Here is a 16589-nt window from a genome sequence, read left to right as displayed (position 1 = left end):
GACCCCAGCGTGGCACGGAAGAGCTCACGGGGAAGCGATGGAGGTGAGGCGGCCGGGGAGGGAGCCGGGCGGCGGGAACGCGCGTTGCCGTTAAGGGCGGGGGGAGAGGAGCCGGCTGGCAGCGGGGGGGGACCGTTAAGGGCGGGGGGAGAGGAGCCGGCTGGCAGCGGGGGGGGACCGTTAAGGGCGGGGGGAGAGGAGCCGGCTGGCAGCGGGGGGGACCGTTAAGGGCGGGGGGAGAGGAGCCGGCTGGCAGCGGGGGGGGACCGTTAAGGGCGGGGGGAGAGGAGCCGGCTGGCAGCGGGGGGGGACCGTTAAGGGCGGGGGGAGAGGAGCCGGCTGGCAGCGGGGGGGGACCGTTAAGGGCGGGGGGAGAGGAGCCGGCTGGCAGCGGGGGGGGACCGTTAAGGGCGGGGGGAGAGGAGCCGGCTGGCAGCGGGGGGGACCGTTAAGGGCGGGGGCCGCGCGCTGCTTAGTGAATCTCCGCGCGGGCGTTAACGCTCGTGGGTGCCGGCAGCCCCTCGGCAGCGGGGCCCGGGCCCGGGCCGTGCCTGGCGGAGCTCCCCTCAAACAGAGCGGGGCCTTGCCGCGCCCCGCCCCGCTCAGCTAACGGCCGGCCCGGGGAGCCGCCCGCGGCTCCGTCCCGAGTGGCGGCTGGGCGGTGAAACGGGGCGAGGGGGGAACCGTGGACACGCCGCCCGCCGTGGTCACGGCGCAGCAGGGGACGGGACCCGACCCGGAGCCCGAGCTGGTGCTGTGTGGCGATGGGACAAAAGCTGTCGTAACTTATTCACGTAACTGAACTGAGTTGTCGCTTCCCTTATTTGTGCTAGTGCTGTGGAAAACAGATAACTTTGTTCAAGGGAGAAGTTTTCCCGTTGTTTTACCTTTGTCTACCCAGCACAGACCTTCTGAGGTGCAGCGGCGGTAGAGGTTTTCCTGAGGTGCTTTTGAAGGAGCAAATTTGGTGGGGTGTTTTACCCCTTTGTATTTTACTTCTTGCAAGGCAACAGTGACTGTGTCTGGAGAGTTTCTGTGATGCCTTTGACACTTTTATGTACTATCAGAATGCACCACTGATTTTTTTGACGTGTGCATTTCATGCCTTTTGATCGTCTCTTTATGAATTTCTCATGTTAAATGGGATTGTCTAAGGCTTTTCATCTTCTGGCTGCCGTACACAGAGTAATTTGATAAAACCAGAAAGAAGCATCGGTGTTAGAGACAGCGAAAGTAGCCTTCTTAGAAATTTACCACATCAAACATTTCTGTATGTAGCCAGTTGTTTTTATGTTTGTTACACTTTACAGGATTTTTCAGTGATAAAATGTTTAAGCTAAAGCTTTTACAGATATAATTTACTTTTTGAATCCAACAGTTTAAGATATTTACAGTTGGAAGTATCTTAACTAAGCTAGAATTTTGCAGGCTTTGCATGGACATCTGAAAAATCCTTTGTGGATTCATAGCTGTAGTTTCTGTTTTGATAAAGTAAGGATTGCAGTTAGGCTCTTCAGATTTTGGCAACCTAAATAAGGTATCTACAGAGCAGATTTCTTTTACATGACTAGCCAGATAGTAAGCAAGCTGTGTGTAGTTTGAGTTCAGATTTTTTTCTTTGTCCTGTACACTGGTGGTCTCATAAAACACTGAGATAAAGAGGCTAGGTTTTCCTCTCTTGTCAGCTTTGTACATAAGTATCTCTGAAGGATCTTCCTCTGATGTTTAGTAAGTGATGGAAAAACAATACCCAGGCTTTTACAAATTTTACCTAGCACACCTCTCCTCCAGTGAGAAAATCTTGTCCGTTGAATCTCCTTGAACTGTAGAAAGATGACAAGGAGATCCAGACTGGAGTAATTCGGTGTACTTATTTTCATAGTCCTGCGCTGTTTAAAGTTACTGCGCTCCTAGCTCAGTTTAAACGTGCATAGGTCTGTGTCTTAGCCTAGGGATGTAACCTACAGAATTGTGCTTGCAGATGAGTGGACTCTCAGTACCACACCACCATTGAAATTATTCCTTGAAATAAGGAAGTAATGAACCGTTGTAGTAGCTATCCTCCAACATATTGCAGTTGCCACTGCCTCGCGTCTCTGAGATGAAACTAGATATTTGTACATCGAGGTGGTTTCATCCAGTTTTGGAGCAGTGTACTGGGACGAATGGTCATGATGCCCCCTGCTGCTGAGTGACCGCCCTGTCAATGGCGATCGTTCTTGCTGCACTCTGCATTTGTAGCTTTATCTTAAGTGTGTGTCTGTGTGTATATATATAGTAAGACCTTAAAAAATCGGTAAGTTGACTTTGGGCACGTGGAACAAGTTATTTTCCATAAAGCATCATTCATGACAGATAGTCTTGTGGATTTTTCCTTCACATTCTTTTGGGTTCCAGCTGTGTATACGACATAGAACAGGGTGACTGAGATCAGCTGATCTATCAAGAAAGCTTTTCTTAGTTGCCTGATGAGAAGATTTGTAAGAACAGCTGGGGGGTCGTGTGTTGTGTTTTTTTAAAAAAAAAATTATTGCATGAATTGATACATTATAAGAAGGAGAATGAATCTGGTGGTTTCAGTGGGTGGTTTGATTTGGTGGGGTTTTTTTGGGGTTTTGTTTTGAGTTGAGATATTAAGATATTCCTTCTGACCATAACTGCTATAACAGCCCTGCTATTTTATAATGAGCAGTGCACAGTCGGGGAAAGGACAAAACAAGTTTAAGGAAAACAAACAACAAACCACACATCTGTCAACCCTGATGGTATGTAGCCTCATATAGGAGGATCTTTTCTACATATGTGAGAACAGGAAAGGAGAACTCTAAAAACAGTTTATAAAGGATAAAAAGTAAAAGTGGTTGATTCAAAACTTCAAGTTTGTCATCCCACAATTATGTAAATGGTAAGCCAAGAGCAGATCTAAGAATTGCTAAGTCCTGAGTTTTGAGACAGGATATGGTGCTTTCACTGTAACACTGTGACAGTGATTGTGCAAATCATTGTGGCCTTTTAGTCTTCCTGTCTATAATGCTAATGATAATACTTCCTTGAGTATATAATGATTAATTTATAAAATGCTTTGAAGATCCAACCTACTGTGAAATTTCCAGTTAGTGTATTACTGCAATATCGAACTAGTTTATGAAACGTAAGCAAAATGAAACATTGTTTTTCTGAGCGGGTTCATGAATGATGCTTAAAATAGATTCATTTCAATTCGGTTAATATTGAGGAATTTGTTTTCTGTTATTGTAGAAGTACACTTAATTTCATGAGTGCTACCATCCAAAATGACAACAGTATTTAATACATAGGGACTATGGAGTTATTCCAGAAGGAATGGTTACGTTTATGTAGGAAAGACTGTCAAAACAACTTCCATAATAAAAAAGAGGGATGTACTGCAGACTTCAAAAAGAGATTTATTCATTTTATCGAGTGATGTGTTTGCAAAGTGGTACAGAAAAATTTATGTGCCTTAGGGCATGGAAAACATGCTTTATTAACTCTGTTTTAAAAGACTCTTTAACTTTATTGTTGCCAGATGGGATGAGAAGAGAGAAGTGTCCTGCACTGCAAATGGCCTCCTGCTCGACATTTATTGTTTGGTAGTCTGGAGTCACCTTTGGTGGATGAAGAAGGTTGATGACTCTAAGGTTTGTACTAGAAAGCTGATTGTATGTTTGCATTCAAAAACGTGAATGGACTGTGTGAAACTCAGAAGTCCTTTGTGTTTGGGCACCCTAAAGCATGTTAACTGCATGTTCCTGCAGTCATATTTTAATTAAAAATTGTGAGATTCAATATTGATTTTCAGATCTTTTGAGCAATAAGGATTACTTTTTCAGCCTGGGTAATTATTTTTTGTGGCCTAGGTCTTGTATGGTTTTTATTAGCATACATCTTTCATCTTTATTGTAAAGGCAACTTAGGAAATTAAGTAATTAATTTGACAAGGTTATTGCTTAATAACTTAACAAAGCCTAAGTTCTATTCATTTGTTAATTAGATCAGAACTTAGCCTCTTCTATCAAAGTTAACATGCATTGTTAAATATAATACTAGGGTAACTTAGTAAGCAGAAATTTATTTGTAAAATGCAGCTTCATTTATGTCAAGTCTTGGTCTGTAGCTGAAACAATATAGTGCTTCTGAATGGCTTGGAGCTTGGACTGAAGGCTGAACTTGACGATGGGCTTTACTGTGGGTTTTTTATTTTTTATTCTCAGTTATTTTATTTTTTACTTACAGATGTTTGACAGAATCAAACCATCTGATGAAGCTTCTGCTTCTTCAGCACAAGGTGAGAAGTTTGAAGTAGATGTTTTTGTTACATTTTTTTAATGTAATAATTATAGAAGCATTAGTTCACCTTGTAGTTTCAATTGCATACTTTGATTTCCTAAATTTCATTGCAGAACGTTAGATGGAAGAAGTGACTTCTGAATTGTCCACAGAGTTTCCATGTAGATGTAATTTTCTTGTCCTGCAATAAGCTGTTTAAGACATGCTGCATTTTATCTCAGTGATCACGAATGTAGCAGTATAAATGTAGATTGCCTAGTCTTAATCCAGACAAATCAGTAGCAAAATTCCCACTCACCTCAATCATGAAAGAGTAAAGCTTATTTTATGAAGCTCTTAGAGGAACTTTGAGGACAAAAAGATATCTCTATATGCTTTATTTAACTTACTAAACTTTTTCTCTTCCTTTAAAATAGCAGTTTTGACAAATGCAATGTAAGAGAAGTAACTAATTGTAGGTAAAACTCTATTCCATCTCTTTGATATTCTGTTTTGTTTTTTTCTTTAGGAATTGAAAGACATGGTGTCGAAGGCTCTCTACAACAGGACAGCAATAGCAGGTAAGTAAGGTGATGATCTAACTGGCATCTAGCTTACTACTTACACAAAGTAAACCAAGAAGAATCTGTTTGTCAACTTTTTCTGTTATCTTGTGTAATGGATGACGGTGATGCAGTAGATCAGGTGTATGATGGAGGTCCTTTTTGTACCTACATAGTATTAAAAACTTTGGAGAAGGCGCATTGTAGTGCCCAAAACTAATGTGTGGGTGTTGGGATTTCTTTGTCTTCAGTCTATTTTTTAAAAAAACAGAGAAATGAGAATATGACTCTGCCTTTTTCTGGAGAGACAGTTCTCTTTGGATTTCAGCCAACTGAAATTAGCGCTTGTGTTAGCTGTGCCTTCAACCTTTTATCCTCTGTTCTTCATTTAAGAAAAATTTTCTTTAGTGATATTTGCTTAGTAATACCTTAAAATATGTAGTCCTACTTGCCATTACAATGCTGAAATATAAACATTTATCTTGCAAGTTTATTCCAGTTCTATGGTAAGATAGATATTTAGAATTTCCATGTTAAGAACATGAATTAAACAACCTAACACTTCTCATTTTTTTACTGAAATGTCTTGGTAATATTACCCACTTCTTTCAGTGTTCACACAAGAGGGCGAGAGCATCCTCGGCCTGGAGTATCCACAGTGCAAAATAGACGAGGATACTGCAACTGTTGCCATGTACACTACAGTAATCTGGAACAGGTGAGAAGGCTTCTGCGTGATTCAGCAACAGATAGCAAGGAGTACCAAAAGGCTTTATCAGCTTATAAAATATCAGTCTCTAAACTGAACAACCATTACTGAATGAAAAAATAATCAGTTTGTGAATTGCACAATGTATGCACTGAGTAGAAGATACCCTTCTTATCTGTTACCTGTTAAAAAGATGCTGGTGAAGTGGCATGGCTACCGCAGTCTGCTTTTCTGAAGTGGCACACTGCTGTGCATTGCATCCATTAGATTTATTTCTGTGGCTTTCATCTTGAGATCTGTATATATTGTAAAGTTTTAGGGTTAATATGTTAGATATCAAGGCTGAAGATATTTGATCAACTATTTACTTTTTTGTTCTTTAACTCTGTCAGTCTCCTATCTTTTAGACTTTTTTAATTAGAAAGTAGAAGTCTGTTTAATCTTCTGTGCTTATGAAAATTCTCCTTAATTCGACTGAATTACAGGATGTTTACTCATACGAAGTTCAAGAATATTTTAGTGTCATTTATAGGTACATTTAGAGTATTTGTACTAGTTACGAGAGATTTGTGAGCAGCTGTCAGAGCTGCTAATTTAGGTTCCAACTCAGAAAGATGTTTCAATACATTTTAGTATTATTTGTGACTCCCTTAAGCTTGCTTTAAAATCTCATTGAATCAAGGCCTGAAAGTAGAAAAGGCTGAAGATTTTTCTTTTTAAATACTTTAACAGCAACAGTGTAATGTTTAATCTGGGAAACAGCATAATGTTTAACTTGGGAAGTAATTTTTAGGAACAGGCCAGTGTGTTATCAGTAGTATTAAACAGTCATCTGTTTTATCTTTCACCAGCATGTTTTCAGCTCCCAGCACAGACATTTTACCACTTACTGTAGGAATCGTATGGGTACGAGTAGCCTGATGGAGCGCTTCCTTCAAGATGTTTTACACCATCATCCCCACAGATACCATGACAACAGGTATAATACAGCTGCTTTTTTTTTTTTTTTTTTTTTTTTTTCTCTCCCAAAAAGTGTTGGTAGAATCCATGTATTACAAGTTCTTATCTTTAAGAAGGCCTTTATCGTCTAACCTCTGGAAAGTACGCAAAGGTAAAATTTTGCCACATGAATTTTTCAACATTTAGTATTTGGACTCAACTTTACCTATGGAGCCACGTAGTGAGTCTGTAATAACAAACATCCTTTTTTTTAAGGGTGTGTTAATACAATTTGCACCATTAGTTCAAAGCCAAAGTAAAATATAAGCTACTTCATTATGACTAGCATGCAGTGCTTTATCACTTTTTATGCAGCCATTTTGCTCCTCGTTTTGTTATGTGTTGCAATGATTTAGGGGACTTTGATCTACAGGATGTTCATGTGACTGCCCTTGTGTTTCCTTGAAAGGCTTTTTTTGTTTGATGGATGGTGCTCCAGTCCCTGCACTGTGAAATACCTTCTAGGTCTTGGTCTTCTGATAACTTTCATTTCCATGCTACTTTGCATAAAAAGTTGTTTCATTTATGACTGTTAGTGGCTCTGTAGTTCTTCTCGTGTGACGTCAGTAAATAGGGTTTTCAGCACTCGTGATACTTAGTACTCTGAGAAGTAGTCTGGGAGCTGTTAGTAATTATTTTTGAGAGGCCATGGAGAATGTGTGATGTTTCAGAAGGACTAGGAAAAAACAAATGTAGCAATTGTCAATTATCAGTAGGGGCAGAGAGAGGATCTGCTTACAAACTTCTTTGCTTACATTACAGTATTTCCCTGAGAACTGAATAACCAAACTGTTCATAAGAATCTAGAAGACAATGAAATGATGAGTAATGTTTACTGCTGATTTAGTCAAAAATCACATCAGGCCATCCTAATTTCCTTTTTTGACAGGATAACAGAACTTGTGAATAGAAGAGAATCATCCCTCTTTGTTCCATCTGTCATGTCACATCTATCATGCCATCTCTCAAAAGCCCAGCTTTTGGCATGTCCTTGTATGAGGTTTATAAATAAACAGGAAAATGTGGTTGGAGATTAATTGGTGATTAAATTAATATGTAGCTGGCTGGAAAACTGTTTTCTAAATTGTCAGTGGCTCAGAGAGAGAACAAAATCTAAAGGGGGAAGATGGGCCCTATCACAGAGTCATATCCTGAGGTTTGAAGTAGGTGCTTTCAAGTATGAGTTATTGGGGGTGGGGTGTTGGGGAGTTTTCTTTGTTTTGGTGGTGATCCTATGAGGTATGTGTTTCTGGACTAAATCCTCTTAACTCTGTAGAGGTCAAATGTCAGTTTTGGGGTTTTTTTAAACATTGGCCAAACCTATCATTTTTTTCAACTATAAACCAGTTCTTTCAAGCTGAGAATTCTTCCTTTATCTGACATCTCTCAGTAAAAGGCTGAGACATAGCTATGTTCAGATAAGTTCTCTTGTGATTGTTTTTCACTGTGAAGTAGCTAGTTAGAAATACTTGCTACAAGTTTGCTTGGTATCAGCTGGCTTTATTAATAACTGATGTCTGAGCCTTTCAAGGACCTCTGCACGTGTTGACTATTAAGCATTGCTAATTGTATTGGTTCTTGATTGATTTTTAACTTTCAGTAAATGCGGAAGCCGAATTGTTATAACCAAGGAAATTACTGTACAATAAAATTTATTCACAATACTTCTGTTAGCAGATGAATGCACCATAAGAGGTGCATGGCTGTCTTCTATGCATTAAAGTAACCATCCATTTGGGTTTCACAAGGTTTGGTTATAACTTTCAAATGAAACATAATATTCTCTTTTCCGTTGTGTTTACTTTTTTAAAAAATATTTTTGTAGGATTTTCCCAGCTGTTACACATTGAAGCCTTGTGGGTTCCTGTGCTGCATAAGAGAAATAGTCCGTATTTCTCTGTTCTGTTAATTCTGCAACACATAAACACTTGTATTTGAGGCAGTCCTAAAGACAGAACTGCCAGTTACAGAATATATAAAAATCTGCTGTTGTCACTGTAAGGCTGAACAATCATCACTTGGCTTCTTACAGAAGTGAGTCAAAGCTGTGGTATGTCTGTGAGAAACAGTAAGCATGGAATTCCTTGGCAACACACGCAGAGTTCCTATCAGGCAGCTTTTGTAGGGAAAGGGGCATTTATACTCAATAGTATTTTTATACTGTACCATATTGTAATGTTCCACTTCTCTACAAAAGCTCAATATTAATTGATAGTTTTACCAGTGAAATAATCTCTTTATAAGCTCACAACTTCAAACAAAGGCAATATCTTTAATTTTTTTTTACTTTGCTATATTTACAAAGCGATCATAATGTGTGTTTGGCCGTTCTTAGTGGTTAGTTGCATGAAGATGGTAACCAACTAATGCCCGAATTTTTACCTTTAGCTTTGTGGAACATTCCCCCCTCACCCTCTGCCCTTTTTTAAAATGGAATACCTTTGCTAAAGTAGCAGAGCTAGTAAGTTGAGTTTGTTCATTAGGTGTGATTACTCTAGGTAATTACTCTTTAAAAAAAAAAAAAAATTTGAAAAATCTTAAGCATGTTTACAGTATTTATATAAGGTGGGGTTTTTCCTCTTCTCTTTAGACCAACCTATGATGACATGCCACTCCCTGTCACTCCAGAGGCTGCTAGGATTGCTTGCCAGTCCCCAGAAGAGATGAAGAAAAAGAGGAACACAGACAGACAGGAGATTTCCGGCAAAGACCAGGAGTCCATTGGTGAAATATGCTCTTCTGCTCCCTGCCTGTCTCATGAGGGCACAAAGAAAACTTCTGTAACACAAGCATTTATTCAAAAGCTAGAAAGAGGGCAGGAACATGCTGTAAGAATACCGCAGCAGTCTGTGGGCATTTGTAGCAATGAGAAATGGGATGCCCTGAAAGATGCTCAAATTGCAAATCAGAGCCACGAAGGCCAGTTTACAGCTGTGAGCCCTGTACCTCAGCCTTTTTCTGTCAGTCCTATAATCCATAGGTCTTCTGTTAATCCGAAAACAGGAAAAAACGTTAGGAATTTGGCAGCATCAAGTCCGATTCCACGTAGAGGATGTGATAAAACAGGAGTGGAGGTATGCAATAGTGATGTGTTACTGAACCCATGCTTGAATCCTGCTCCGGCACTGGTTCACCAAAAACGCCCTTCAGTTTCTCATCAGAATCCTATGTGCAGCTACAGCAGTTCTTTACCTATTACCTCAGGTCAATCTCTCTCAAAACGAGATGGTTTACGAACTCAGGATGAAACTTTGGTGTCTGATTTCCATCTCAGGGATACTGTGGGTATCAGCAGCTCCCTACATCTTGGGACGTCCCCACAACTAGCAAGATGCAAAAACATGACAACGAACAAAGGTGATGAAAGTTCAGTGGATGAAACCATTGAAGATGTTATCTTGAAATACTGCCATGGAACTACGTCTGAAGAAATTTATTTCAAAGAAGAGAATAAACCCTATTTAACTTTTTCATCACTTCTGGACCATACTTATTTAGAGAGTTCTGAAATGAGTTTTGACTGTGATGCACCTATTCAGGCACGAACAGACTTACCCAAGGCAGCTATAAAAGATATAGAATTCTTAAAAGAGGTCCAAATAAGTTTGCAGGATAAAGACTATGGAACACAGCTCTCTTCTGTTTTAAAAAGTGAGTCAGTGGAGAAAATAGTGAAACAGGATGTCGTAGTTAATACTGAAGAACCAGTTCTTCCAGCTCTGCCACATGTGCCTCCTTCTTTTGTGGGAAAGACTTGGTCTCAAATTATGTATGAAGATGATATAAAAATTGAAGAACTTGTGCGTGATTTCAGGGAGGGTCGTTTTCGCTGCTACTTTGACAGTGAATCCTCAGCCAACTGTATAGGGAAGAGAGTGAAGAAAAAAAAGCAGAAGGATGAAAAAAAGAATGTGGTTGAGGGTAATAGAACAGAAGGAGCATCAGTTAAAGCGTTGCCAGAATTTAATGATGCTTTAAGTGGTGGCTCTGATTTTGATAACCCATCTTTAGCCTCAGATACACTATGCAACCCACAAATTCTTAAAATGCCTAGGAAAAGGACATGGCGCCTGGCTTCAAGGTGCCAGGTGGTTAAAGTCAGCCATGGCACCCAAACAAGTCTATTGAACTACCCTGTAGCAAAAAGAAAAATGTCTAGAAGGCAATCTGATCCAGCTGATCAGAAAGCAAGCATCATGTGGCCAGAGAATGAAAAAACTCCAAACATGAAAACTAGACTATGTGCCCTTAAACTTCCTGAGTCCTATAGCAAGATTATGAGTCCTGTACAGCCCAAGACAGTGGTGTATGTACTTTCGTGCCCAGAGATAAAACAATGTAAAGGTAAACCTATAGATATTCCCAAAATGAGGAAAAATCGTAACTCCACAGATAGCAAGGACTCTGTAAGGTATAAATACAAACAGTGTTCTTTGAAGTATTATGACCCACTGACAAATCGAATTCTGAAAACGCCTCCAAAGAGTACAGTTGGAGAAAAAGCCAAAAAGCCCTCCCACGTTCGACAGCTTTTCAGAAGTCTCAGCTTCGATGCAAACATGAGGAAACTAGCTGATGCACAGAGAGAAAGCACGCCATCAAAGTCACTCAATTGGTCGGACTTCTATAGTTCATCTTCAGCGTCTTTCTTGCCAGATCCAGGTAAAGGGAATGATGCAGCCTTGAGTCAAAAGGCAGATGGATCTTCTGTTTCCACTGAAAGAACAGATTGTCTGGTATCTGGTCACTCTGAGAACTCTTTTAAACACCTCATCATTTCACCTTTGAACTCTCACCAGTCTGCAGTAGAAGGAGATGGTAGATTAACTCCATTTAACAGAGTTACCAAAACTCCTCTGACCTCCATCAGGAGTGAGCGTTTAGAGAGGGAGAATCCAAAGGCAATATGGAAGAAAAAAGAAGGCACCAATAAAGAACCAGTTTTTTCCAGAAAGGCTGCAGGACCTCTGTCTGTCAGATGTGCTGTTGGGATGAGAGGAAGCAGAGTAACCACAGGCAAACAAACTTCTAGAACTAAAAAACAGCAAAAAGAGGGGATGAGGAGAAATCTTCGTCCTCGTGCCCAGAAGTCTTCTGCTTTCTCCATCCATAGGTGCCAGACAAGAAAAACTACAGTGGGAAAGCACCTTAAGAAAGAAAAGCCTGATGCTAAAAAATTAAATATGAGGAGGAAACCAAAAAGGACCTTTCTGAACTCAACAGTTGTCACAGGGATTCCTGAAAAGAGGCAGAAAGTCACATCAGAATCTTTTCCCAAGAAGCCAGAGCGAGCTTCATCCAAAGTCAGGAACTGGGAAGTAAGTGGAGATCGGGGTCACCCTAGCACTGTGAACCAACCCTCTAAAAGAACTTCTGCTGTACCGTTACTTCGAAACTGTCTTGTTCTACCAGGTGAGAGCTAGTTACCAAAAGAATATTTTTTTTATAGCCAGCACCTGGAAAAAGATTGTGGAAAAGGAAAGGGAACAAAAGGAGGTCACAGATGAAGCAGTTGAAGTGCTAGAGCTGCAAAAGTGCAAAGCCAGTCTAATGTGAAACACGTACACTTGTCAGCTCAGCTCTTGTTCCTGGAATATGGGGACATAATGTATTGCACTGTTCTACTGTGTAAAGCTGCAGAAGTTGTGCATTTGAGTTAAAGAGCACTTAGAATCCTATTTACTAGACTTTACCTGTACATCAGAACAATGAGCTTGAATGGTATCATATTGGGTTTATGGTATTATCAGTGCGTAATAGTGCACTATAATAAGGTAACATAGAAGCTGTATTAATTAATTGTGCCTATTCTCATTTTTCCACATAATTCTAAAGTACAAAAAAATTACTCGGTGGTTATGCTAGAAATTAAATGAAGATACATTAATCTGGGCTGAATTCTGTGTATGTATTTTGTGTTTGTGTATATGCACATCTCCTTCAACACGTAATATATACTTGCCTATGGAGTGGCATTAAAATTAATACAGTATGATACAATTCAGATCAATTCAGTGCTTTCTTGAAATGAAACATAATTGTACGTGGTTTTATATTGAGTTTTTTTCCTCAAACCTTGTCCAAAGCAGTTATTTTGGACAAAAAGTCACTGTGGGCTCTCATCAAGCAATAATGGACCATGCTGGGAAGGAAATATGTCTCTCTAGGGTACTGTTCAAATGGTGGTGGCTAAAATGAAATCTCAAATTCCAAAAGAAATATAGGCTTAGGGTTTGGGGTTTGGTTTGTTTGTTTGTTTTTTCTTTTTAAATAGCTTATTGATTAAGTTTATAGGTGAATTTCACATTCCTTAGTGGGGAGATGGAGAAGTTATAATACAAACAAATAGAAGTGAGTTGTTCTAGAATTTCAACCTTAAATTTGAGTTTCTGTGCTTTTTTAATTTTAATTGGGTGTACTGTTGGTTACATTTTTATGTACTATAGTTGAAACATTCTTTTTAAACTTTCAGTAAAATATTTAAATAAACCTAAAGCAGCATCCATCTAAATGTATTAGGGTTCAAATAGCTGTTTAAACAGATATTTAAATATCTGTTTAAAAATCTTTAGTTGAATTAAAATTATATTCCGTAGTGATTCATGTTTGGGTGCTGATGCTCTAATTACTGTGATTTTATGTCAAAAAGGACCATAGTGTTCTGGTTTAGTGTTTTGGGTTTTTTTTCTTTTCTTTTTTTAAATAGGTATTATGATGACAGCTTATTTAATGTCTTTGAGAGACATAAACCCCAGATGTTTCTATGCTTTAAAATCCAAGATTAATTGTTCATTTCTATTAAGTTAAGCATATAGTTAAACATCATCACAATCGGGGCTCTGGTTTGTAAATCTGTAGTTTGGTATATTATATTATCTGTCTTACTTTAAAGGTCTTTCTAAATGCTATAGTTGTATAATACATCTTTCAGAACATGACAAACATAGAAAAGACCAGACCCTGCTCCCTCTGCTATTGAATATAATATCTGTGCATTTTCCCCTGAAAAAAACAGAATAATTCTTGATTCATTTTCTGAAGTGTCAAGAGTCACTGGTTTGGATTGAGGTAAAGGTGGACTTTGAAATGTTTTATTTTAATATACAGTATATGAAGTTAATACAAATGCTGTCATCATAAACCACTTACTAAAAAATTATTTTGGGGATTTTTTTTTAATGTATGCAAATGTTTCCCAGGATAAATAAAAGATGTGCATGTACTTAAGCCAGCTGGAAACTAAGTTTCTTTACAAGTCAAATATGGTCTGACAGCTTTTTTTATTTTATTATTTATTTATTTTATTTTTAAAATAAAAGTTGATTTCTATGGATAAATTTTCCTATGGTTGTCCGTAGACACAGAATCTTATGACTGTATTGCAAGTCACTGGAAAATGAAGGGTTATAATATGAGTTCTTATAGCCCTCTTAACTAATTGTGCCTGTATAATTTAATATTTTGTCTAATATAAAACTGATTTTTTTAAAGCAAAGTTTTAAAAGAATGGTTTTTATAGAAAGGCTAATTTTTAGATAAAGCAAAAAGAGATTTTTAAATAAAGTTTCTTTTAAAGCAAAACTTTAAATTAATTCTATAGATAAGTCCCATTCTAACATATTTTTATGATACAAGAATGTTTTCCTATCTAACTTCTACCATCTTGTTTTTCACAATATTTTACACATGAAGAGCATGAATTGTGTTGTCGGTGAATAAGGTTTAATGAACATTGTATTTTAAGATCACTAGTGTTTGTTTACAGCCAAAAATGCTGTTCTCTATGCTCATCCATTGCAAACTTGTGTTTCTCCACCACACAACTTTTCCTTGAAACTTTGAGTAATAAAAATATCTTGACTATAATATTTATAGCCTGTAATAGCTTTTTTTTTTTGTAAGTAATAGATTCCCTTGTTAGGGTGGGGTTTTTTTAAAAGAGAAATGTATTTAAATAAAAGTGTAAGTACTTCTATATTTTCCTTAAAAGAGAAAAAGAACAAGTATGAAACATAACATTTTTTGGAAAAAAAAAAAAAAAAAGACTTGGGTTACAAGTCTGGAAACATTTCTGTGGTTGACAGTGTCAAAATAAGATTTGCTGTAAGCTTGGATGTTATTCTATGCCTCACTGTTTAGAAACCTCTTCTGTGCATGCTCAATGACTATTGGGGAAAAGAGGGGCGGTGTGACAGGAGAAGTAAATGTAGAAACTGCTTTGAAAAAAGAATTGATGAAGATATGTGCAAAACAAAAAAAATGCAGACAAATGCTCAAAATATCATGTGCATGAAGGAGAAAAGAGAAGGTTTCTGGGATCTTGAGGAATTAGTCAAACACTTCCCTGCTAGATAAATTATATAATTTCCACTGCCATTATTGAATAGCACGCTCTTTTGTTAGCAGCATGGCTGAAACTTCAAAATGTGATTGTGAAGTCTACACTGATGGAAAACTTCAGAGCTGAAATACTTTCTCACTGAAATTGATGGGAGGGTTGGTTGGTGGGGGGGGTTAATTTGGGTTTTGTTTTGGTTTTTTAATGTTAGTGAACAAAGACGTTTGTCAGTATGTTTGCATGTCTTAATCTAGAGAAGCGAGAAAAGATAACTGGATTGAAGAGGAATAAATCTGAATCTAAATTTGAACCTAATTGGCAGCAGTTAGATGCAACTTACAATAGTTGTGAAAAGTGTTTTCTTCTTCTATGCATATGTAATTTTGACCTTCTGCAAGTTCATACTTCTTTTTATACAATTCATAATTTAAAATGTCTCCCCTCACGAAGTACTCATTCAGCCTGTTAAAACAATCTCATTCTAAGCAGCTTGATTTTTATTATTTACTTGTATTGTGAACCTGGAGTGTGGCACAGACTCATACTGTGCCAGGTGCTAACCAAACATAGACTAGCAAGTTCCCAAAACTACATGTCTGGCGCTTGCACCTAGCAGTTCTTCAGTTCCTTTTCTGATAGAATTTTTTGCTTTCTAGTTTTTTCTGACAAGTTTGCATCCAATGTTCTCGTAACTGTCATTTGAAAGTGCTTCTTTCTGGGACTCAGCTAAAACGAGGTACTTAGTTGTATTTATAATGAGAATATGACTTAATCTGAAGTTGTGTTTAAGTTTCATGCTAAATTTGTGCCCAGATGAGAATACATGTTTTCGTGGTTTTCATGTTCTTGTAATTGGCAATGTATTTTGCAATACATCTTGCTTGATCCTGTAATGTTTTATCTGTTTCTCTGTCTCTACTGTCTGTGGTCGTTTGACACAATGTGAGTTTGTAAGAATACAGTGATACTACAAACTGGTCCAGTGCTGTTGCTGGATGTTCTTTCTTCGTATATTCAGCTTGTTTAATTTCAGATTTATTGTTTCCATTTTTTTCCTCAGTCATACCTTCGGATTTTTTTTTTTTTTTTTTGGTGGTGCAGAGGTCTAAATTACAGGACAGGATATTCTGTTTGGAAGTAAATCAGTGACAGGTAACAGAAATGGTTGGTGTCCTGATCTGAAGTGTAGAGGACAAGCTGGTATGTATGCTCCTGTGCTTGGGAGTCACTTACTTCACTGAGTAGTGCAATACAGGAGTGGGATGATGATTCTTGATTTCTTTGTTTTCCTTTCTCTGTCCCCTAGGGTAGCTGCCTGTGAATGGAGTAATCTGAATTCATACTTATTCTGCAAATAGAACTGTTTCAACTGTTGATGTTTTGGGAACAGATAAGACAAGTGAAATGTATCTCACTTGCTAATGCAATTAAAATCCCAGAATTTTTTGTCTTTAATGATTTATCTGCTATGAATTACAAGATTCCCAATAATCTTTTTCGGAAAATTTAGTGGTATAGATCTGAGCATGCCCAGAAGCAAAGGTTTTGTTACCTGTTTGTTTATGTTTTGCAGCTATGCATTTATTCATTCCTTCAGCAGAACAAATCTTGTTTTAATAAAATAAAGACTGAATTTGCTTTTTTTTGGTAGTTTCTTTATTCTTGAAGTGGAATTGAAACTATTTGCTAGAAT

The 16589-nt window shown here is 38.2% G+C and overlaps 1 protein-coding gene across 2 annotated transcripts; it reads left to right on the top strand.

Moving 5' to 3' along the window:
- Positions 1-3: 3 nt before the first annotated feature.
- ZDBF2 (zinc finger DBF-type containing 2) lies at positions 4-16534 on the top strand. Of its 2 annotated transcripts, none has more exons than XM_075756412.1 (8): positions 4-43; positions 2693-2765; positions 3548-3659; positions 4255-4306; positions 4817-4868; positions 5463-5568; positions 6411-6538; positions 9149-16534. In XM_075756412.1, the coding sequence occupies exons 3-8, from the start codon at positions 3636-3638 to the stop codon at positions 11979-11981; spliced, it is 3195 nt and encodes a 1064-aa protein (XP_075612527.1). In that variant the 5' UTR covers positions 4-43; positions 2693-2765; positions 3548-3635; the 3' UTR covers positions 11982-16534. The 2 variants fall into 2 exon arrangements, with proteins under 2 accessions (XP_075612527.1, XP_075612526.1); XM_075756411.1 differs by having other exon boundaries at positions 37-134; positions 437-2765.
- Positions 16535-16589: the final 55 nt, after the last annotated feature.

Source organism: Balearica regulorum, chromosome 6 (genome assembly GCF_011004875.1).
Source record: "Balearica regulorum gibbericeps isolate bBalReg1 chromosome 6, bBalReg1.pri, whole genome shotgun sequence".
NCBI lineage: Eukaryota > Metazoa > Chordata > Aves > Gruiformes > Gruidae > Balearica > Balearica regulorum.
This window is presented reverse-complemented; position numbering and strand designations above follow the sequence as displayed.